This window comes from Pteropus vampyrus, unplaced genomic scaffold (genome assembly GCF_000151845.1).
Source record: "Pteropus vampyrus isolate Shadow unplaced genomic scaffold, Pvam_2.0 Scaffold194, whole genome shotgun sequence".
Lineage (NCBI taxonomy): Eukaryota > Metazoa > Chordata > Mammalia > Chiroptera > Pteropodidae > Pteropus > Pteropus vampyrus.
The window spans coordinates 96532-120567 of record NW_011888975.1 but is presented as its reverse complement, the minus strand read 5'-3'; the positions used below and the strand labels follow the sequence as shown (position 1 = coordinate 120567).

Here is a 24036-nt window from a genome sequence, read left to right as displayed (position 1 = left end):
CTCAAATTCCTTCTAGAAAGAAATAGGCCACTGTGGCAGCCCGCTGCTGATCTCTCAACATCCATTCTCCACTTCCTCCTTCACCAATAGAATCTGCACGTTTTGACCAAGCACACGGCCGGCCAGGTAATTATAATGTTTCCCAGCTTCCCTCGCCCACGTGACTAAGTTCCAGCCAATGGGACGTGAATGGTAATGGTAACCTCTGGATTGTTCCCTTAAAAGAAAGCTGCTCGCCCTCCATGCCCACCCCTCCCCCACACCCCTGGTTTTCCCTTCCCAGTTGGTTGGGTTGAAGATATGGTGGTAGTGAGCCAGCTTCTACCCTGCAGACAGGAGAAACACCCCAGGGAGGGGAGGAGCAACAAGGGAGAAAAATCCATCCCATTCTTCTCAACTTCTGGGTTGCGGGGGGAGGAAACCTGGTGTTTAAGTCACCATTAATGTTAAACTGGCTGAAACCATGTCTCAAGTAATAAAGACTCGAAATGAGTGAATGAAAAGGACTGATTTCACAAGCAGTTCCTTGAGCCCCATAAAAAATGTCCCCGCGGCCCCCAACAATGATCTATTTGCATTATTCTCTCCAGTTAATTAATGAAAGATAGGTATACGTTACCTAACGTCCTGGCACAGTGAGTCATCATGTACGAATTTATTCCCATAGTCATTAATGATAGTACTTGTACGTAGAATATAAACTATAAAACAAAACACACAAACAGAACCGAAATGTTAATAAGTTCTCCGAAGGGAATCGTTGTTCAACCACCAACAAAATTCTATCTTAATCCACATTTTTTAATCTTGCGTCTGACAAATAAATTGAGGCAAAAGGATAGTTTTGTGAACACTGCTCGAACATGATATACTGGGGCAGAAATTCCTTTTCAATCTGAATGAGAAACAAAGAGATTGTGCAGATTCTGGGAGGGATAGAAAACAGAGAGCTCTCCACAGCTCTCGTTTTCAGCAGCGGCCATGAAAACCAGCAAGCTGGGGGCCACCGCGGACAGGGCAGGGCAGAGACCCCAGCAACAGCAGGCAGTGGGGACCACGGGTGGCACAGGGAAGTACACCTGCCACACGCATGCACTGTGACTGGACAAGAGGCTCTGCAGAAGCGGGCAGGAGCGGTGGTAGGGTCAGCAGGGGCACCGTGCAGAAGCAGACACATGACCGCATGTGCAGGTCTTGGCTCTGCCACTTGTTACCCAGGTAATGTAACTGGGGCCAGTGAACCGCTCTGAGCCTCGGTGTCTTTCACTGAAAAATGGAGTCCTTCAGAGCGTGTTTGCCAAACTTGACTGGCAGCAGTAAAGCCCCTGAAGTGCTTCCTCAGGACACTGATTCCCAGGCTTTGTCGGCGCAGATTCTGACTCTGTGGGTCTGGGCTGGAGCCAAAGGGATTCTCAGCGGCGGGCAGATTTGGGAAACACTGTAAAATGGTACTCAGAGGTGACTGAACCTTGCCCTGATGGTTTTAGGCCAGTTCCTTGCACAGGAGAAAACTGAAAGGGCCCGGATGTTGGTCATCACACTTTTCCTTTGGAGCATGGAAGGACCCACAGTCCTGGGAAAGCACAGGCTTGCTGGAACTCCGAAGCAATCCCCAGACCTTGCCCACAGATGTAAGTGCCAGTCCTCGGCCAACATGGGGAGGAAGATGATGCTCCATTTCAAAAGGCACTTCCTGTTTGGGGAGTTCAGGCGCCGAGTTGTTTCGCTAACGTGACTTCTCCATATGCAAGATGAAAAGGGCGATAGTTGCTCACGCACCAAAAAAAAGAAAAAAAATGATATTTGAAAAATACTGTACTCCTGGGGCCCTCCCTCTAGGACAGGAGCAAAATAGCAAAAAAAAAAAAAAAAAAAGAGAAAACCCTGAGCTGGAAATTCGGTAATATGAGGAAATGGTGTATAATCTACCTCCAGATTAAAGTTCTCTGGGAGGAGGGCAGGTATTCTTAATTCATATTTTCCAAGTGTTTTTTTTTTTTTTTCCTCTCCCTCCCAGGAGCAGGTTTGAATTCATCTAGCTGGAAGGTGGTGGAGGCAGCGGGGAGAATCCTGGGGATTTCTAGAACCTTCTAGCAACTTCTCCAGCTAGCTCGCACAGAACTGTCGCCAATGACGAGTTGCCCTAATGCCGTCGGCAGAGCCACGGGGCTCTTGCAGTCTCCCCTGGAGTCCTGATACCACAGACACTGCCTCCAGCCACCGCCCGCCGGCTAGTCCCTGGGGAAAGGGCTTGGACGGCACGTGAAGAGGAAGCAACTTTTGTTTTGCACCACAGAGAGTGGAGTCTTCGGCCAAAATGTTTCAAGAAATTAATTCTTTAAAAGGAGTCCTAAAGTCCTCATAAATATAACAAGATCCTTGATTCGAAGATTTAAAATGAAAGTCTTCCTCCTCTTCACGCGGTTAACTCGCACTTCGGTTTCTGCTCTGTCAGCGATAGGGGTGGGAATGCTCTCGATGGGGCGTTGTTTTTTTTTTTTTTTTTTTGTTTTGTTACCTGACAGCTGTTACACAGCGGCGTTTATATGCCCGATAACATTTACTGAGCATTTCCTAAGTGTCTCTCAGTCCTCGACTGGAAACTGAGGTCCCGCAAATCTGGGGAACTTGCTCAAATCCTGGGAATGGTGGAGCCGGGACCTGATCTGCAGGCCATCCGGATCCCACGCGCGACGCCTTTGTTTGGCTGTCGGTCCCTTTTGCGCCATCGGCACCCGTAAGCTTTCTTCTGAAAGGACACGTCAAGGAATGCCCTTTGCAGATCTAAGTGGCAGCAGAGTTAACTTTGCGACGGGGCACTATGACAAGTGCTGCAAAATCAATGAAATAAATAAATACCAATCATCACGAGACGTGGCTTCCCCTACCATCTGTGGTGACTCGATTTTTTCTTCAGCCAGATTATGAATATCAGGAGCAAAGAGTAAGCTAAACACTCCTTTAATTCCAGTCCATCCTATAACAACTCCCCATTTCCAATTATATTCATAATTCGATTGCATCAGAATAGGGCTCACTAGCACAATAGTAAGCAATCTGTGGAGAGAAAAACATTTTTTAAAAATCATACCTTATGTTTTCATGTTAATCATAGTTGAAACTATGTACTAAATATGAAATTTCATGTAAAATTTTTCAGGAAAGAGTTGTATCAATAAGTTGCTCAAACTTTCTGGAACTAACCAAATCTGCTATCTTGCACATAATACTCAAATCTTGAAAAACAATGCTAGAAGTTCCATACGAACGTAAGGAATTGTCATTTACGCCACCATGTTCTGTTTGGATTTTGGTGGTAAATTCCCATAGGGAAACCTCTTCAAATTAGACCAACAAGCTCATCTGTTCTCTGAAAGGCCACGAAGAGAATCAAAAATTAGGCCAGAGGACATGCAGATCATGGCCAAAAAGTAAAATTAACACGGGCATGTTAATAATGAGCTTGACCACGTTTTTTTGAGTGCCCACAAGAATCACATACTAAACGTCATATAGATAATTTCAATTTGTGACTTATTTCTCTGTAGATCATTTTTCTGCAGGACCTTGTGCCAAAATTTAGAATCTGTCTTTAGGAAAATCTGCACCAAGAGAATATCAGTCCTGTCCTTCAAATGAGACTTCAGTGGAAGAAAAACTGACATGTCCTCAGCCTCGAAAAATACACAGCGTATCGACTGCTAAGCTGGGGATTGCGTAAGACAATTTAGAGCATTCCTGTCATTGAGAAACAGAAAATGTACAACTACCATCTACAATGTAATTGATTTGGGCCAACTCCTCTGCCTTGCATCTAAACCTTTTGCAGAGTAACTCTTACCAAGCTTTTCAGCCCTACTAAATGACGCTTCTCTAAAATTCCATTGAGTCCAGCCCACATACAACAAGTTCTGTTGTTTCCTGATATTAAAAAATGAAGAGGCAGCGTACCCAAGGCTCTAGAGTCAGCCCACCTGGGTTCACACAGAGGCTCTTTTGACTGTGTTAACTTAAGTTATTTAACCTCTCTTAGCCTCAGTTTCTTCTGTGAAACAGAGATGATGACAATAATTGTACTTGCCTCAAAGGATTATGATGAAGATTCAATTACGTGAGGCAACGTTCATAGGGCTTAGAATTGATGTTTTGAATGTGGTCCGCACTTAATCCGTTAGCAACCACTACTCGTCCTCTCTGAAAGCTCAGCCTGTCTTATGGAAAGCCCGCCCACACTTTGAAGGGCCCCTTAGGATGACTCTCTCCATGAAAACCTTTCTTCCAGTGAGGTGGAGCTCTTAAGTTCACACCACATCTCTGGTACTCGCCCGTTTGAACTTGGGCGCGGTACTTTGCCTTTCTGGGTCAGTTTCTTCATCTCTAAGATAAAGATGACGATTCTCGTCTCCTAGTGTGTGAGACGAAGATGAAACGAGATGATGGGTGTGCAGCCGAGCCAAACGGCGTGCACAAAGCCACGTGCCCTTCTTCGACCGGCCTCAGCCTGCACGTGAGCTCCCGGGCTGGGGAGAAACGGAAATCGTCCACGCATCCTTCCTCCGTGGGAGAGCGGCTGAGTTGGACGCGGTGCTTCCGAGTCAGCAGAAGCCACGTTCCGTGAGAATGTCTTATAAAGTGAGCACCCTTGGCTTATCCTACGCAGAAAAGACTGTCTCAAAGACACTCATAAATGCTTACGGTAGACACAACCGCCATGCGTGGGGATTCTAGAAAAAAGCATGCTCGTGGGAGTTAAGTTTAAATCCCAGCTCTGCCCTTATAAGTTGCGTGACTCTAAGCAACGAAATGATGAAATAATGCCGACCTCACAGGGCTGCATTAGTATTAATGGCGTAATGTACACAGCAAGTGCCTAAAAAAATTGCTTTATTGTAGCTATGGTGATAACAAATGATGACGAGATGTGAAGAGCCGTTGGTTTGGTTCAGTGGTGCTCAAATTTTAACAAGCACGTTGAAACAGTGCCCTAAATGTCACCTCGGGAGAGCCAACTCAGTGAATTGGGATGGGCCCGTGAATGTGCATTTCTACCAAGCTCATGGGTCATGCCGTGCTGGGGCTCTACCCCTTCTGATTCTACAGATGAAACCTTGCAGAGGAGACAGATACACACACAGCACTGGTCATGGCACAGCACTGGTTTCCTAACTTAATGTCCCGGGTTTTTTTTTTTTTTTTTTTTGCTGTCACCCACTGCTTCCCAATTGTAATTATGGGCTTGAGAATCTGATACTAGGAAGAAAACTTTAAAATGTAATTCTTACCTTACAAAATTCACCGTTACAAATAAGATGACCATGAAAACCACAGTGTGAAAATCAAAATACTTGGTTTCTCCACATCCAATGATAATGCCAAAAAAAGTATATATTAAATGTTGGAATACAGTTGAAAACATTTTTAGGAACCTAGGATGAATAGAAAGGAAATCATATTTTAAGCAATGTCATTTTCAAAAAGTGTCCTTTTCACATAAAAGCATATATCACATATCTGCCATTCTTGCCTTATCAGAGGTCCCTGCCTCCATCTCTGTTACAATCGACATTTGAGGGTAATTTGTTGGAACTAAAACACACCCAATTCCATATTCCCCATTACCCGCAGCACACCAATATCCAAGGGCTGCCTCTCACAGCAGAAGAATAATGGCACAGTATAAAAATAAGGATCCGTGTCCCTAGGTTGCTGATGCGGCAGTTTTGCTGAGTAGCCGGCAGCATGTCAACTGCCAGGCCTGCCACTGCTGAACCTGGAGCTGGGGCTGCTGCAAGGAGCCACCTGGTTAGTCTCGACTTTGGGACAGCCGACCGAATCACCTCAACGTCTTCAAGAGGCTTCTCCCTTTGTGATCTACACGAAAGTCCCTTACCTTGAAAGTTCCTCCTGTCTGATTTCCCATCGACTGAATTCCCAAAAATCTTGCAAGGCTAACTCTCATCCCCTGTTCTCCATAAAACCATCCTGAGCACTGTCTCTGGAAGTGACCCTCCTGTGACTCCGTACTGTCTCCATTAGCCACACTGCCACGGTTCTTATGCAGAGAAGAGCATTAAGAATCGCTCGGATTGCTTTCCAAAAATCTACGTCCCCAGCCCCACCCCACAAGGTTCTTACTGAACCTTGAGCACCAAGGTCAGGACACAGGCTGGTCTGGTTCCATGTAGTATCATGCCAAAGTCGGGGCCAGGTCTGACCTCCACAGGCAGATCTCAAGTCCGTCTCCTCTTGTACCCTCTATTGGAACTTCTCCTTCAGCTGACTGGGCGAGTGTGTCTGTCCCACGAACCAGTCTCCCTGTCGGTGGGTCTCAAGCTCTCCTCTTGGAAAGAAGCACTGGGACGCCTCTCTTTAGCTACAGATATAAACCACGTTCTCCAACACAGCATCACCGCAGGTCAGCAGTCTGACCCTCTACCTGACTGCAATCGCTTGATTGGAATGATTCAGAACTCCTGGAAGGGGGTGGGACCTCAAATCACAGTGCTTGGTTTTCTGGAAGTTCACAAATGCTAGAATAACTGACTGAGTAGAACACCTTTTAAATGTCTCCACGGGACCTAAAAAAATGTCTTACATATATGAGGATCCCAATAAACATAGAATTATTTACACGTATTTTAGTTTCTCACATAAACACGTCCGCCATTTAACAATGAGTGCCTTCTGAGAAGGGACTTATTTTCATAGCCCAAACCTAAGATACACGATCCAGGCCAGAGCAGACATTAAGGAAAGGACTGGTCAAACAGGTGAAAGAATAAACAAATGAACAGAATGAACAGAAATGAACAGAAAGAGTAATTTATGGTGATGCTGACAGACAGCATGACCAAGCTCAGAAAACTGTCCAAATTCAGACAAAAAAAATATATACGTTCTACGAATTAGTTATTCCCAAGCTTCTGGATTTTAAAAACCAATCACATATACACAAAACTAGTATAGTTATAGGTGTCAGCTTTTTTTTTTTTTTTTGCCAAATAGTTATAAATTAAAAAATGCCATCTTCTATCATTGGAATTTCATAAAAGAAAGGACACTTTAAACACCAAAAAAAGTAGGAAGGACATGATTTCAAAAGGACAAGGGTTGGTCCTTTACATCAAAGAAACGAAAACTCAGGATTATGGCTTATTTTTCTCATGGTAACATCTGCTTTCATCCATTGCAAGAATTTCTACACTAGACTATCATTGGGTGGGAAATAGTTCTGAAACAGTTCTGTAATCTAGCATGGTCTCTCGGAGAAAGCCTAGCTCATTTGTATGAGAAGACAGGCAAATGACTTTCCCTCTGCCCAGAGATGTCCATATGACACTTTGCATTTCTGCTGTTTTTCTTTTCCAGCTTTTCCCGTATTACGATATTGCTACTCAAGTTCATTGCAAAAGAAATAAAGAAATAAAGTGTTTTCTTTTTTAACGTCCCACAATTCGAAGTAAATTTTTATCAAAGAGTTATGTATAGAAAACACTATGGTCTTTGAGCCACCGATACAGTATTCAGAACAAGAGTATCAATTATCGTCAATAATTATTGGTACCTTAGATCCTTTTCAAATATAAGTAGTGGTAAAATTCAAAATGAAGAGGTAGAAAAGAGTTACAAAAAGGGAGTTTCCTTAGTGACCATGAAAGCAGAACCACCTAAGCATTAAATTTCTATGCGATCTATAATATACCAAGTACACAACAGGAAACTTACTTAATAATTATCAACTCGATCCTCGTTTTAAAGCTTAAGGAATCTAAATTCAGTCCTATGGTGACTAAAGCAATCATACCTGACATTCCGAAAAATTCCACTAGAGAGAAAAAAATGAACAAAATTAGTTGCATTCAAATCTGCTCACTGAGGTACTTTATCTCGAGTGAAGGATTGATGGCTATTTCTCTGAAAGTTGCTTCAAGGGATCGGCCTAATCTTATAGAACAGGATCGGCCAGCTTTTTCTGTAAAGATAATAAGTATTTAGTCTTTGCGAGCCTTATGGTCCCTGTTGCAGCTGCTCCGCTCAGCTGTCAGAGGGTGTAAGGCCACCACAGGTAACATGTAAACAAATGACTGTCCAACAAACACTGATGCAGAAATTTGAATTTCACACAATTTTTGCATGCCAAAATATTCTCTTCTTTCGATTTTTTTTTTTAAACCAGTTTAAAATGTAAAAACCATTCTTAGCTCGTGGGCTGTACAAAAACAGGAATATTTGGCCCGCAAGCCATAATTTGCTAACCCACGCTGCAGATGATCAGTGAGGATACAGACTCGCGGGAAAATCAGTTTACCAACCTCTCCGGGGCGCCTCGAGGACACCACAGCCTGTCCTACGGACTGCGGTCCAAGCTCCGTGACTGCAGGTTCCTGGTGACTGCGGTCCCGAGGCCTGCTGCTGTTCCTTCGCCAAAAACTGACTCCCCTTAAACTGTAACCCCTTGGGCTCTACAGGTGTGTAAGTGTGGTCAGGGGCAAAAAAGCCAACTATGAGAAATGTGCGAATACCATACACACCAACGACTAGGTGGTTCTAGGTTGCAGAGCCTCCGATTGGCATATGACAAACCTCAGGTGCTCTGGGGCAGAGCAGAGCTGGTCACTCTGGAAACGGGATCTCCCCTTTTTCCATCCTGCATCTGTAAAAGGACAGTGCCTCACAGAGGTGTCGTGAGAGTTCGATTAGGTAACGTGAAAGGTGCTCGGCGCACTTCTAAAACAATGAATAAATGATCGTCGTCATTATTATGCTACTTGGTTTTATATGCTCACTTTATTGCTTAGTAAATCAATCCTGTTTATGGATTTGAACAAGGTTTTATTATTCCTTTGTCGTAGATAAAGTGGTTTATCTACTCACTTCAGATTTCTTTAAATCTACTTTTTAAACTGAATTTAATGACAGTAAAACCAGCAATGCCGGGAATCCAGCAATGCGGTGATGGGGAAAACATCTCTCAGAATCTTATGTCCAATTTCCTATAATTCGTATGAATAGATTTTAAAATTCATCACATTCTTTTTCAATAACAATCATTTTACTCAGAGGCAACATCTGTAATAAGGAAAGCACTGAATAACTTTATTTTCAAACTTATGTCATCTTATTTAGCATAATCTCAAGGCTATAGGAATATATGGCATGAATGCCTACTTTTATATATGTATGTACATTTATATGTATTTTTTAAAGGCTGATGACATATACCAAAATATATCAGTGGTCAAATTTATAATATATATTTATAGGTTGATTATTTTTCTTCTTTGACTTTTCCGAATTTTTCCAAAATTCCACAATGAACATGCATTACTTTTATAATCAGAAAAACAAAGTCGTTTAAAAATTACAAATGCTCTTATACTAAATGATATTTTCAATGTTCCAGAAGGTGGGGAGGGGCTGGGAAGTCATAGAACATGGGATTAAAAAAAAAGGAATTTTCATCAGCATAAACCCAAGTAGTTTAAAATAAAGTTGTGAAGTCTTTCTGACACAATGGAAAGAAATCACCACGGAAAACTAATGCTACAGAAAAATGTCTCTTTCAATCAATCGCTCTCATTGTCTCTCTGGTTTAGAAAAATAGAAGGCCCTGCTGATAGAAGAATCAAAGGGATTTTGTTTCCTAAGAGCAACAGGAGTCGGGACTGGATGTTTCCTAACTAGAATACATTACAGTAACGACTGAAGGCCTTTGACACTTACAGCCTAGACCGAAGGCATAACGAAGAGAGAGCCGGGCGCAAGCAAGGAGGGGGTGCATTCTTTACAGAGAGTTTTACCACAATAAAACGGACAAGACGTTGTCTGCTTTTTGTTATCACCACTGCCTAGAAATTCTGAACAATGTCACTTGATAAAATATTCCTTCGGCTAGCACAGACCCCTCCTACCTCCTCTCTTGGTGCACCTGTGGCCTCCACTTTTAGATAATCCGCCCTCTTTCATGAATTATACACTGACTCTCTTCAAGTGCCTTTTGTACGCTAAATTCAAACTTTCTTCCATGGGCTGACTGACATAGTAAGAGCTCCAGCCGCACACCCTGTTAACTAACAATGTCTCAGCAACACTGCACCTCATTTGCAGGTGTGGCAATGTCTGTGCAATTTTTTGACTGTTTTATTTCATGAAAAAGAATAAATGTGCTTGCTCATAGGAGTGACCATCAGTCCCCTGGGGTGGCAGTAACAGAGCCCCGCAGACAAAGCGTCTTACACAGCAGGGACGTATCGTCCCACAGCCCCGGAGGCCAGAGGTCCCAGATCACAGCATGGGCAGCGCCGGCTCCTTCTGAGGGCTGAGAGGAAGAGTATATTCCAGGGCAAGGGAGCCAGCATTTAATGGCTGCCCTCCCTTGAACCAACGGTGTGCTGCCGCTAAGGGTTTAAAACTGGCTCTCGGGGCGGTGGCCGTGGTTGCTGATTGACAGCGTCTACCAATTTCCATGGTGGGGATATTCCCTCTCTGGCCAATTTCAAGCTCCTGACATGATGTCACTTGAACACAGAGTCAGGGAGAGACGTGTGCTCACAGTACTCGAGTACGCCAGCATGAGCGAGTCACATCACACGCATTATCTCGTTAATGCTGCGATGGCCCTTAAGTTCCGTGTTATTATATCACTTTTACGGATGAGGAAATTAACCACAGTTTAGAGAGGTTAAGTGGTATTCTAAGGTCACCAAGCTAACAAATGAACTCAAGTCTGCCTAACTCCAGAGCTCTTCAAGAACTAGAGTTGATTGGTTTGTTCAACCGATGTGTATTAAATTATTAATAGGTGTATAGCAGGTGCTGGGCTTGGCTGGTGGAAAAGAGAAAAAAATGAATGAGAAGAGGAACAAGAGACAGCATCCACCCACCTCGAGGGACTCACGGTCTAGTGGGAAAAAATCAAAATAGTAAATAATTTTTTTCTTCAGACATTTAAGACATCCATAAAAGATTCACCAGGAAGGGAAAAAATGAAGAAAGTTGAAGGAAATGACCCTTCGGTGAACGTTTTCTATCATTTCACTGACTCGGGACAGTGAGTGACACCCAGGTGTCAGTTTGTCTGTAGAGGAAGAAACGCTTTTAAGTAACTGGATAGTAATTACCCTCCTGATGCCTCTTTTGTGCACGGAAGTTGCTCTGCTGTGGGAGGTGAGAGCGGGAGCAGAATGTGGCTGTTTTGCCAGAGTCACTGTGCCTCTCGGGGGCTGGTCACCTCAGTCGGGCCAGTGAAAACTTTAATTCCTGATTTCACTGGACTAAACTAGCCAACGACTGTTTATTCCACTCGCCTGCTTCTCCTCCAGGGACAGACGTACCTGGCTTCTCCCGCTCCCCTCCCAGCCTCAGGTGACACAGTGCCATTTCTAAGGTCCGCTCAGGTCGGGACTCGCTGAATGAAGGGCTGCTGAGCTGGCAAAGACCTCAGAGGCATCCCTCCCAACGCTCGCATTTGACAGATGGGCTGCTAAGGGTCAAAGCGGGAGCGGCTCAGTGCCGATTTCTCGTCCAGGGCACTGTCAGTGACTAAAGGTAAGGTCAAATGATAGGGTCCAGGAAGAGTAAGGGAGGAACCAGGTAGAGGAAGAAGGCAAAGGGAAGGGACGTGGAGTTGAAATTAAAGGGATGTTAGGAGAGGCCAGGGAAGGGCTGAAGGTGACGAGATGCGCAGAGGGGCCATGACGAGGGGCAAGGAGGTTGGGGAAAAGCAGCTGGATTCAAGAACAAGGGACAATGGGGATGCGCGAAGTTCATACCGAGGACAGCATTTTTTGTGCGTGTATCTGTTGTTGCCTTACCGATGTAGAAAGTCAGGTACACCATGGAAATGCAAAGAACGACATTAGTCAGCGTGTTGCTAAAAAGGTCAGTCAATATAAGCTGAAGCATTCTTGCACACCAGTATCCACAGATTACGCTTCCCCCGATGTCCAAGAAGAGGTCTGTGAGAATGGGGAAATCTAGAAAAAGAAAATAAGAAAGAATGAACTTGAACTACAACTTTGTTTCTTTTATTGATGCCATTTGGGTCGATGGACTTTGGTTCCCTTCTGAGATTCTGAATGAAGACCTTGTTCTTCAGCAGATGGGAGTTTGCTGTGAAAGCCTGGCAAGAGAGGCTCCCTTGGGACACATGTCCCTTACTGACGTTTGCTTATCCAGGGACAGCAGACTCAATGCCCTCAGAAGCCAGTCAGGGAGGATAAGGTGGAAAGCCGGTGACAAGCTGGAGAGTGTGTGTCCAACCGGAAGATACCTGAATATCCACCCAGCTTCCATTCCTTTTTACAAACTATGTCAGGGCCAAGCAAGCCTTGTCCAGGGTCCCCACCAACCTGCAGTGCGTTTGTGACCCCTGCCCCCAGTCCAGGTAGTGTTTGGGAAATGGAGACGTTTTCCATAGTCACAATAACTGAGGATAACAGTGACGGTTAGGGAGCAGTTTTCAGGTAATGCCAACGGTAGCCCCAAATAACAAAGGCTGCCCCGCCCTAAACGCCTGCCAACCCCGCTTTATCACCGATGTTTCTTTCTCCTTTTAACACCTCTCCCCCTATTACTGTCACATAAACACATCAGGAGAAAGCCTTTCCCCTCTTCACACCGTGATTTCCCCTGCTTTCTGCTCTACTGCCATCATATCTGGCAAGCCAGCTGGACGACACGCTCTAAATCCCAGTGAACGTGAATCACGTGAATGTGACTATTAGCACTTCTCAGACCCGACCTGATGCTCCGGCTCTGCTGCTACCCTCAGACTCAGATCCAGAACAAAGCCAGTTCTTAACGTACACTCGCCGAGATCCAGACAGGTCCAGGATTAAAGTAAATCTGAGCCGTATGAAACGATGCGTGTGTGTCTGTGGGTGTGTGCATACATATCAAGGGAGATAAAATAATGTAACATTCTTTTCCCCTTCATGCCCACGGAAACACATAGAGGGCATGTAATTATTTTCTGGTTGCCTAATATGCTATTTTAATTGGTCCAAGAGTCGAGGATGGAGAAAGTGCTAAAGTTAAGACATCTTAAATGTACTTTAAATTCAGTATGAATTGAAACACCCCAGATGAGAGTGATTCTAGAAAATATACAGACAAAAATATGCTCCTACCCTTAAACATGAACGTTTTAGGAAAGATGTTCCGAAATTTTTCAAAAAAGATGGATATGAAGCCACAGATGATCATCGATTCTCCTCTAATGATATCGGAATACATTTTGGAAACGCCTGGAAAAGTAAATAAAAAATATAGCTTAATATGGTACATGAAGATGATGTTCTTACACAGGAAACACAAAAACAGAAGAAAAAGAATAGGCTGGGGCGGGGGGGGGGGGGGCGGGAAGGCAGCCATGAGCCGTGACTGGGATGAGTCTGTAGGACAGTCACAATTACCACTTTTTAATTTCTCCTCTTTGCCTTCTATGTCCCCAATGGCAAAGAAACATGGCAATAGCACTCCTTGAGGAGTCCATGGCCTCAAACCACGCTTGAGCTTCAGAATGAGAAAGAACACTTCCCAGGACATGACATTAAGCTTACATAGACATGACTCCTTAAACTCCAAAAGAATTACATTTCAGAAATAAGTACAAAATATGACCCAGCAAGTCTACTCCGAGACATAGACCAAAGAGAGCTGAAAACACATGTCCACGCGAAAATCTGTTACATGAATGTTCACAGCAACGTTACTCATAATAGTCAAAAAGTGGAGACGACCCGTAGTCTGTCCCCTGACGAATGGATAAACAATCTGGTCTACCACGGGAAGGAATAAAGTACTGACTGATACAGGTTACAACGCGGACAAACCTTAAAAACATCAAACTAAGTGAAAGAAGCCAGGTGCAAAAATCGCATACGGTACGACGTGATTTAAACGAAATGTCCAGAATAGGCAAATCCATAAACAGGAAATAGATTAAGTGGTTGCCAAGGGCTGTGGGGGCGGGGGCAGCTAGGGAATGAGGAGTGACAGCTAATGGAGGTGAGGTTCGTTTAGGGCGTGATGACAATGTCCTAAAATTAGATAGCGATGATGACTGCATAACTAAATATTTAAACACCACTGATTTGTACACTTTAAAAGAGGGAGTTTTATGGTATGGGTTGCGTTGAGATAAAGCCTTTGTAAAAAAAAAAAAAATTAAATATGAAATCTTATTGGCACTTAACATCCACTAAGTTAAGTTTAATGGAAAACATAATCCAATTAACTGCCTGGTGATACACGATTCGCTTGCAGGGCGATAGTGACTGGTGCCTGCCCATCCAGCATCCATCCACTGTTCTCGGCGACAATATTTGTTTTGTTCAGAGTGGCAACGTGCCCAACTAAACAATCACTTTCCCCCAACTTCTGGCTTCTGAGCATGACCACTGAAAACTTCTTGGAGAGAGAAGTGACTTAGCTGAAGGGAACGTCTTTGCAAAAAGTCTCCTGAATGATAGGGGAAAAACCAGGATTATAAGGAACGTCCTATAACTCAGTATCTGATTGAGGATCAATAGTCAGGTCGGTTATTTCTGTTCTTCCTCATTCATTACTGCAGCCCATAAGGAAGCGAAGATAATAAAAGGCAAGATTAAAAGTATAACCATCTCGTCTTATTATTACAACTTTGACTGTAAACAGAAAGCACACAAATACCAATTCAACAGGATTAGCACATTCGACTTAGCTGGGCAGGAAACCCTTTATCCTCTCAGATTCACTGGGTCAACCAGGAGCAAGTAAAGCATGAGGTTTGGCGTATCGAGGTTTTTATTATCGCTACAATATTCAGAGTGAATGTTTCAATAATAAAACACCACAGGAATTACTCCCCACATTCTTCCTGCTTTAATGTAGAACTAAATTATATTCATTAAATCACTGTAGAATTCAGAAAAGGAAATAAGAAAAAAAAATCTACAAATTCCACAACCCAGATATAACCGTTTTAATATGGCAGTCTTTTTTTTTAAGCGTATAATTCTTTTTATTCGATTGAAATCATACTGAAACTGTGTACGTTATTGCTTTACGAGTTCCTATTCCAGATTGTTTTAAAGTAAAACCTGCTGGAGCCCTACCGTGCTCTTTTAAAACAGATAATGAATAGACAAGTGCCTTTCAACTCCCAAGTGAACATCCGCCATACTCTTTAGTGGGTCAGTCCCTCTCAGATTTAGGTTGTGCAGTTTCTACAGCACACGAGTGCACATCGAAAGAAGCGCCATTCGCATTGTAGGAGCATGAGCACTAGTTTTGTATATTATTGCTATCGTTTTAAGCATATGGTAAAAATATTTTTCCTTAAAAAGTTACTGTATTATAACGATTAGATAGAAGTAAACTGTTTTGGGGAAAAGGACCATATATCTAATTCTCACATGGGTTCTATATGGTGGCTCTACTAATGCCATAAGTGAGAGTGATTTTCCCCCTTAAAAGTGAGTCAAATCTGTCTTATTGGGAAAAAGGTTATTGGGCCCAGAACCGATGTACCACCTGAGCATTACTGACATCAAGAAAATTTCAACTAAGAGCCAAATACCTTTGCTCATTATCTTTTCAAGAAATTGAAGATTTTGTATCTTACTCCTTTTTGAAAACGATTTTGAATATGGAAACTGCAATAAATAATTAAAGTTTAGAGTTTACTAACAGCCACTTAGAGTCAAGAGATTACAGAAAAGAGAGCAGGACGAGAGGAGGTGAATAAAACAAGTGGCCAATACAAATTAGCTGAAAGAGAAAGACGGGCGAGAAAAAGAAAAAAAAAAAACCTGAACTTGGAAAAAGAGGCGGGGCGGGGAGAGAGAGAAAAGAGGACTTTGAGAAAAATCTTGTGACGATTTAGAACATCAGCACCACGAGGGCCTTAAAACCGCCTCTGTTTCCCAACATAGGTATAAGAGGGTGTGAAACGTGAATACCATTTGCTGTGAAGGTTGGAGGTTTCCCACCCCCACCATAAGGCAATATATTGCTACTAAATATAACCAATAACTTAAACTTGGTTAGGAAAATATTGCTGAGTCAAAAACAGAAACCGCAGCATCTAACCCTTTCATGTTTGTACTGTCGTGTTAACAAAATGTGACCAAAGGGGGGTGTTTCAGAGAGGAATCACCTTTTTCTAAATAAGACGGGAAGCAGAATAGGCCCCAAACCCTATTGGGAATAAGCTCATATTGAATGACATCATTGCCACATTGTGCTCTCACCGCACTTCTTTTAGTGAACTACACTCCCCACTACCACCTGCCCCAGCTTGGCTCATCTAAAACGGAGTTCTGGCAAGAGGTAGCAAGACCTTGACAAAGTTTCAGTGGGGAGAACAGATTCTCTCCCTCATGGCTCAGAATTCAGTGGAATGGAATAAGAAGGCTAATTTTGATCACCTTCTAGAAAGGTTACATTTTTCTTCTTGAAAAAAAAAAATCCTTTGAGATTATAACTGGCGTTATTTAATCCAGATCACGATTACATCCTTCAGGTTAATCGATGCTCTACCTTTAAGAACAGCAGCACAAATATCTACTCTGTCGGATGCACGATTCGTGCAAGAAAAATATAATCAGGTGAAAATAAGTTATCCTCAAACTTCAATAAGAGAGAGAAATAAATAACATACCAATAATTTTCAGTGAATTCACAGAATAAATAGGATCTGTAATGCTAATGGTCATGCTTAAGAGTATGGAAGCTTGCAAATCCCACATCTGTTTATTGAAGTTCATGATCACATTTCCAAGTATGATGAATGCCGTAGAGAAGCTAATGAATCCAGTTAACAAGACCTGTGAAGCCAATTCATTACACAGTGTTAGATTTAACCTCGAAAGATGGCATGACTTCATTTACCTAAGAATCAGATCTTGGTGATATATACAATTCCTCTGGTGATATATACAATTCCTTTGGTGATATATACTTTAAAAAAGTATTCTAGTTTACCTTGCCTCAAAGAAATCATCCCTTCTAAAAATTGAGATTCTATCTTATTGTGAAAAGACCAATCCCCCAATCTTTCTTGTTGCTTGCTATTCCAGCTTAATAGTTATTAACATCGAAATGTTCTTAAAATGTTCTTGAAATTTCTCCTGCTTCTGTGTAAAACATTTCCTGGTTTCCTCGGCGCCTAACTGAGGCAGAACGAGAGGTAAAAAACAAAGGGCAAAAAGCATGTGTTAGCTGATGTGGCCCCCTTATTAAGAGTATTCTAGAAGATACCACATTCAGCAAACTTTTGGATAGCACATCATTGTCCAAACTCTTCTAAGGCAACCACATAGTCAGGGATGCCAGGAAATGTAGTAGTTTGCAGTGGGCCCACTACCACCAAACCAAACGAAAAATAGTAAGTTTCTGTTAGTGAGGGAAAAAGGGAGAATGCATATCAAATAGGCAACTGGCAGTGCCTGCCTCATAAATAGAAATGAAATGTAAAACTTTTAAACAAGCAGAAGGAACAAAAAGGATAAAGAAAACGGAACCAACTTAGTTGATTGAAAAGGGAAGAAAGCAAAGAAAAACATGGTAAATAAAAAGTACAAAACTATATGGGAGAAATAAATCCAAATCTATTTCCTTTGATTTTTAAAAAATTATCTTTAACTTATATACGGTAAAATTCATTCTTTTGGTGTACAGTTATATGACTTTTGACAAATGCATACAATCATTTCATCCTTGACCCCAGTTACACATCCATCGCCCTAAAAAATTTCCCCATGCTGCCCCCTCTATAGTCAATTTCTTCCCCCATCCCGAGTCCCTGGCAACCAATGATGTGTTCTCCAAACCCACAGTTTTGACTTTGCTAGAAGGATGGTCGGTCTCTGTATGGAGTTAATTAATAAGTGGCCTTCTGAGCCCGGTCTTCTTTCTCTTAACATAGCACATTTGAAACTCTTTTGAGTTGTGCCTACGAATATTCTATTCCCTTTTTATTGCTGAATAATATCCCATTGTATACTGTACCAAAGTTCATAATTAACAAAACAATCTACTGAACACATTTAGTTAACCCTGCACTCAAAAATTAGAGAACAGACATTTTTTATAAAGCAAACACAGACCATTTTGGAAAACTGATCACGTACTAGGCCGCAAAGCAAATCTCCACAAATCACAAGAGCGGACATACAAGGCACATTCTCTGACCACACTGTGATGAGAGAATCGAGAGCCATATTTGGAGATTTTAAAACAATTTCTAAATAATTAACGGGTCAAAGAAAAAATATATTAAAATTTAGGTAGGACCAGGATGATAATAAAAACACTAAAAATCAAAACATACAGGATTACACTAAAAGACTAGTCACAGGAAAATTTAAAACCTTAAATGTACAAAGTACAAAAACTAGAAAAAGCTAAAACTCGGTCAACTAATATCTAACTCAAGATGTAAGGGGGATGGATAAATCAATCAATCAATCAATCAATCAATCAATCAATCCAAAAAAGTCAAACGTTCTTTGAAAGGAAAACTAAAATAGTCTGGCAAGTATGGTTAAGAAAAAAGAAGAGAGAAGGCACGAATAGAACAATCTTATCAAGAAAAAAGCGGGCAAATCTACAGAGAGAGCTGAGAGGAAGTCGGCTTTGACATCAGAGTCCGTGTTCTGTCATTGATCAGCCTGGTCGGTGGCCTCCACACTGCTCTCTGCTTATCTGTGAAATGGAGATGGTATTTATTTACTCAGCACCTGGTCAGAGTGGTCACTCGCAAATATTATCCATTCTCCCTTCCTTCGGCTCTCTTTACTTATGGGTTCTGCAGAATGAGGAGGGTAAAACAGCTAAAAATGTGAGACTTGTGAATTATTGATCTTTATCGACGGTCATATTCTTTGTCCAAATGAATAAGCAAGAATTGACCTAATTTAAAACGTGTTCTTACCTGCCAAAGCATATTCCTGAGTATATAAAAGTCCACGTCCAAAGCGGCCATAAATATAATTAGAGGTGAGAAATAACAATAAAGCGAAAAACTTGGTGTTTTTAGAAGAGGGTAGACGAGTTGGTGCACCTAAACTAACGAAAACAAACAGGAAATTAGTTTGTGACCATTTTGAAGTTTTAGGAATTAGGTCGATGGTACATCAATCAATATAAATCTTAAGAGTATTCTAATTTGCAGCTAATGAGAGATGATCTACCAGCCAAGTCCAGAGAGTCTTGGGGTTGATTTCTTGATGTAACCGTCCGGATGAGTTAGTGTGAGGTCCCCTATTCACCAGAGAATTGTGAGTTTGGGCTTGTGGTTAATAATTGGTGTTTTCAAAAGTGGAACCCTTACCTTTGGTGATCCCTGAGACAATTTTGGGTGGTTCGCAGATAAGTATTTTTTATTTGACTGTTAGATATTTATCCTAATTTGCATTAAGAGGGCAAAAGGAATCGTGCCTAGGTACTTGTGATTTCACAGACATTTGCTTAGTATTTTAAAATCTTTCAGTGAGTCAAGTAGAGAAAAATGTTAGATGCTAGCACGGATGGTACCTGTGGAAAATAAACCATGAAGGTCGCACACAGGGGAACAGAAAAAACCGCAGCAATGTCAGGGGTGGCGTAAATATTCCCGCCTAAAAGGTTTCTGTCCCAATTAATAGTTTAACCTTCATTACTTAACCTCTCTGCGCCTCAGTTTGCGTATCTACAGAACAGGAGCAGGGTAATCACTTCCACTGGGTTACTGTGCGGGTGAATTAGTTAACTCAAGCATTAATAACAAGTTAGTAAATTAATAAATACAAAGCACTGAAAAGGGAGCCCGGTGCATGGGAAACACCCAAAAGTTGTTGGCCAGGACACGTGTGATATTTCAGGAGAGTAACTAGAGGCTTCGACAATCCTAGGGAGGCACAAGCATGGTCTCTGTTTAAAAAAATAAAAGAATGAGTGGAGACAAACTGTAATTGATCGCACTGCTATGCATTTGAAATTGAGGGTTAATCAATTAATTTTTCTTGTATCTATATCATACACGAGGTATGTTTCGCATTTAATCTGGCAGTTAGAAAAGTGTGACCATACTTCATCATAGCAATAACCACTGCCTTTTACGACTGGTCTCCACGGGCGCTGAAGACAACAACATGCAAGACGCCAGCATTTGCACCGGGGGAAGGAACAGGACAGGGCTCCCAGGGAGACCACGAAGAACTCAAGAAGACAAGCCAATCTCCCTCACTTCCAGATTGGTGCTTTTTCTTAAGCATCTCTGTGTGTCCTTTACTGAATGGTTTTCACTTTCAAAAACTTTACCACCAGGTGAGTATTTGTCTGTAACTCTTTACATTAAAAAACAAAAACAAAAACCCTCCATACGTTCGGGGATAGCTGTTTAGGGTCTTTGTTCTTTCGGTCATTCTCTAATTTGGGGTACATACATTACCTCAATGAAATTGTAGGCCAGCTGACCCATCACAAATCCTAGTAGAGAAAGAACTGTCAAGGTGATGACTTCAGAATTCTTTAAGCACATCCTTAGTAAGCCTAAAGAAATACATGCATGTTATTTAAACATGATGTGTCGTTTCAAAGCAACTTCGAATCCCCTCTCCCTAGTTATTTCATTTTAAATGTCCTCTGTCATATCATTATGAATAAATGATTGACAGCTGTTACAGATGCTGTCTCTTAAGAATAAGACACACAGTATGAGGCATCTCTTCCAGGTAAAGCTGGAAAATATTGAAGTTCCAAAGCCCTTCCACCTGCCCACCCAGTGTCATGTTAGGATCACTGCACGGGTGTCTCACCTATGGGTCTAATGATGAGAAATTACGAAAAGCCAAACTTCATATCTACATAGTATACCTGACATTAATAATTACTCATCCTAAGCTACAGCAACATATATTCTATAGTTTTCCTAAAAGCCAATAATACTTCTTTTATTAAAATTTATTAACATTGGTTAATAAAATCATGTAGGTTTGAAGTGTACAATTCTGTAATTCATCATCTGGATTTTGCATTGTGTGTTCACCGCCCAAAGTCAAATCTCCATCTGTCACCATACATTCGACCCCCCTTGACCCTTTCCTACCTCCCCGCTTCCCCTCTGGTAACCAGTAAACTGTTGTCTCAGAAATACTTTTATTATTATTTTTTTAATGCCTACAGCACTTGATCTTTCTAGGTGGTCTCCCATCCAAGTACTAACCAGGCTTGACCCTGCTTAGCTTCCAAGGTTAGACATTGGGCTTGTTCAGGGTGGCATGGCCATAGACCACAGACCGTGTCTCCACTGGGGTATGAATCCAGGACCTTCTGGGTTCCTGGGTAAAGCAGACATGCTAACCGCTACATTATGGAACCACGTCCACAGAAATACTTTTAACTGAGCCCTAACCATAGGGAAAAACTGTCTTCACTGGACTGGTAACGAAAGCCCTTAATTCTCTATCTACATATATTTTCTTGCCTTGAAACTTATTCCCTGCAGGAGCAATGTATAGACTATAATCCAATTGATTTATGCCTCGGGCAAGATTCATTGGCATCCCAGATTCTGCGTTTCCTGACTTCCGGCTATAGGTCTAGCCAAATCAGTAAATTTATTGAATACTTCTTATTTGTAAAGCCAGACAAAGAAATGTTTCTCGAACTATCTCTGCAGTGTCCTTTATTGCTGGAGCACTTGTCTCTATGGAATCGTCAGGGGTCTAGAAATAGTGAAGTTCATGGTCACCAGCACCACATAGTACTAACTGAAATCAAGGTCATTAATGAGTATCTTAAAGATCCCAGAGAAAACCACCTCACTCCCTGATACAATGAGTACATCTGAAGATTTTTATGTCTGTTTGCTTCATTGTTTTTCTTTATAGTCTTCTTCGTTCCAGAAAGGTTATTAAATCAGCTGATATTTTTGCTCAAATAAAAAATTTTAAAGGGAACTAAAACTTCTCTAATCACTAGCATTGAATTGTAGAATCAAACAACCGCATTTTTGAATATGTTATCTTACCTGCATTAATATCGTTCACTGTACCTACTGAATGCTTAAGCATCGTTTAAGAGGCCCTTCCTTGTGAACTTTCTAATTCTCCAGTAGGAGGTGGTGTGGATGCTGCATCTTCCCCAAAGAAAAATCACATCAAAAGCCATAGCAGAATGGACAAAACTGATGACGCCAACTAGGCGAATTGTGACTCGAACGTCTAGGTTCCATTTGCCCTCCCCTCGTCCCAGGTACTTAAGTCAGGTAAGGCTCTTCCTCCTCCTCGTCACCAGAGACCCTTGTCCACACTTTTGAGTTATGCTAAGCACACTGCATTGTAGTGATTTGTGAGCCTAACCACCCTAAGAGATCCCTTTAGATTAAAGACTGTCTTATTTGCCTATGTCTATCATGGGGCTGTGCTCAGCAAATGTCACTGAGGGAAGGGACCTAGTGTAGATGCTACTTAGAATTAAATGAAGCTAGATTGATAGACAGCATTCGCTCTCGTCTTATAATTTCATTGGACCCCTTCTTCTGATGTAGTCGTGATTACTTTCCGCACTGACAAGGGTTCAGAGGGCGGAGGAAAGATGAGATTTAAAAACAACCACCTACCTCCCACAACAATAATGGAACACACGAGCATTGTAAAATGCCCTTTCACGAAAGTGTAGTCAGCCGGCCTTCCACAGAGTAAATCGGGTCTGCTACCTTCGCTATGATTCCAGAATGAAGAGTTCGTTCTTGCCATGGCTTTTTCAGTCCTTACTTGATGAACTCATACGTGAGTTACTATTGACACTTTCCCAACTACAGACCGGCCTGTTATAATATGCAAAAAGAAGAAAATGAGACTCGCCAGGACCCGATGCACACGTTCACACCTCCCGTTCCAGCTCTAGCTCCGGCAACATCTTACGGGCACGCGAACAGCAGCGTGGGTGCTTCGTGCTCAGAAGCGGCATGTATGGGGGGCAGTGAGTGTATGGGGCTTCGCGCTTACTGTTATATGATATGGTAATGTGTTTGCCTTCCCCATTGGACAGTTTCTCAAGGGCTAGAGCTGAATACTAATTTTTCTTAAGGCTGTGCACTCGGAGCATGGCACGTAAGAGGCTCTCCATTAACAGTGGATGGCCTGAACTGTTTGAGGGGAAACACTTTCTCCACGGGTACAAATCCTTCTGGAATTCTCCTTTACTCTTGTGATCCCATGTCCCCTTTCTCCTCTCTCGGGACCCTCCGAATCCAAACTGGCAACTGGGAAATGAGGTCAAAGCTGAGTCACACCTGTTAAGGTGGCGGTTGGGAGGGGGCGAATCACCTAAAAACAAAGGAAGAGACTAAAGTTGAGGTTTGAACACATGATGCTTTGAATGGATTGGAAAAAGTCCCCTTTCCCGATGGCAGGGCACACCGCATGGCTCGGCACGTGAGTAAGAGGCAGGATTTGAGCCCCAATCCCCCTACGTAGCAGTCCCAAGAAGGACTCGTCCTGTGTCATTTTCCTCGTGGCCAGCCTCAACCTAACAATTCCCGAGGTTCCTGAAGTGTCCCTGACAATGTTTAGAGCTCATCTTTGGTTCTCGGTTTTGTACTTGTGTGGTCTACAGAGCACAGTGATTCTCGTGGGAAGTAGAGGATCGGGCCCGAAATGAGATTCGGAATGTGACACCTCCAATCACTTCACCTGCCTCTAGCGTAGCCCACCAGGTCCGTGGCGTCTTCACATCCTGCTCTCTCCGCTTGTCACCACAGCGTCACTCTCTAATCAACTTGTCCAAACTACCAAGACCAGCGGTATCTTCTTCCAAGGCACAGCTGGCTCAGAGCTGGCATCTGGATGAAGACTGTCGACAGGGAACGATGCCCAGCTCTGCGTCTGTTTGCCAGGAACGGTAACGGCACTGCCAACCGATGTCACAGCGAAAGCCATTTCCATGCCTGATTCCCATTGGTTTCTTGCCAACCCACTTTTATTCTGATTGGCTACGTACATTGTCCCCACCCCCAATCCAGAAGCAGTTAACCGAGCGGTCTCAGGGAAGCGTGTGGTCTTATCC

General features: G+C 42.5%; 1 protein-coding gene across 1 annotated transcript in view; it reads right to left on the bottom strand.

The window, feature by feature from the left end:
* Positions 1-22785, bottom strand: part of SLC9C2 (solute carrier family 9 member C2 (putative)) — a 56655-nt gene extending 33870 nt beyond the window's left edge. Inside the window, exons 1-10 of the mRNA XM_011371740.2 lie at positions 22589-22785; positions 20417-20517; positions 18920-19048; positions 16646-16811; positions 13131-13247; positions 11814-11975; positions 7726-7825; positions 5283-5426; positions 2889-3057; positions 620-701 (exon numbers count right to left, since the gene is read on the bottom strand). Coding sequence (XP_011370042.1) covers positions 620-701; positions 2889-3057; positions 5283-5426; positions 7726-7825; positions 11814-11975; positions 13131-13247; positions 16646-16811; positions 18920-19048; positions 20417-20517; positions 22589-22724 — 1306 coding nt within the window. The 5' untranslated portion in view covers positions 22725-22785. The remainder of the gene's footprint in view (positions 1-619; positions 702-2888; positions 3058-5282; positions 5427-7725; positions 7826-11813; positions 11976-13130; positions 13248-16645; positions 16812-18919; positions 19049-20416; positions 20518-22588) is intronic.
* Between the last annotated feature and the right edge of the window lie 1251 nt (positions 22786-24036).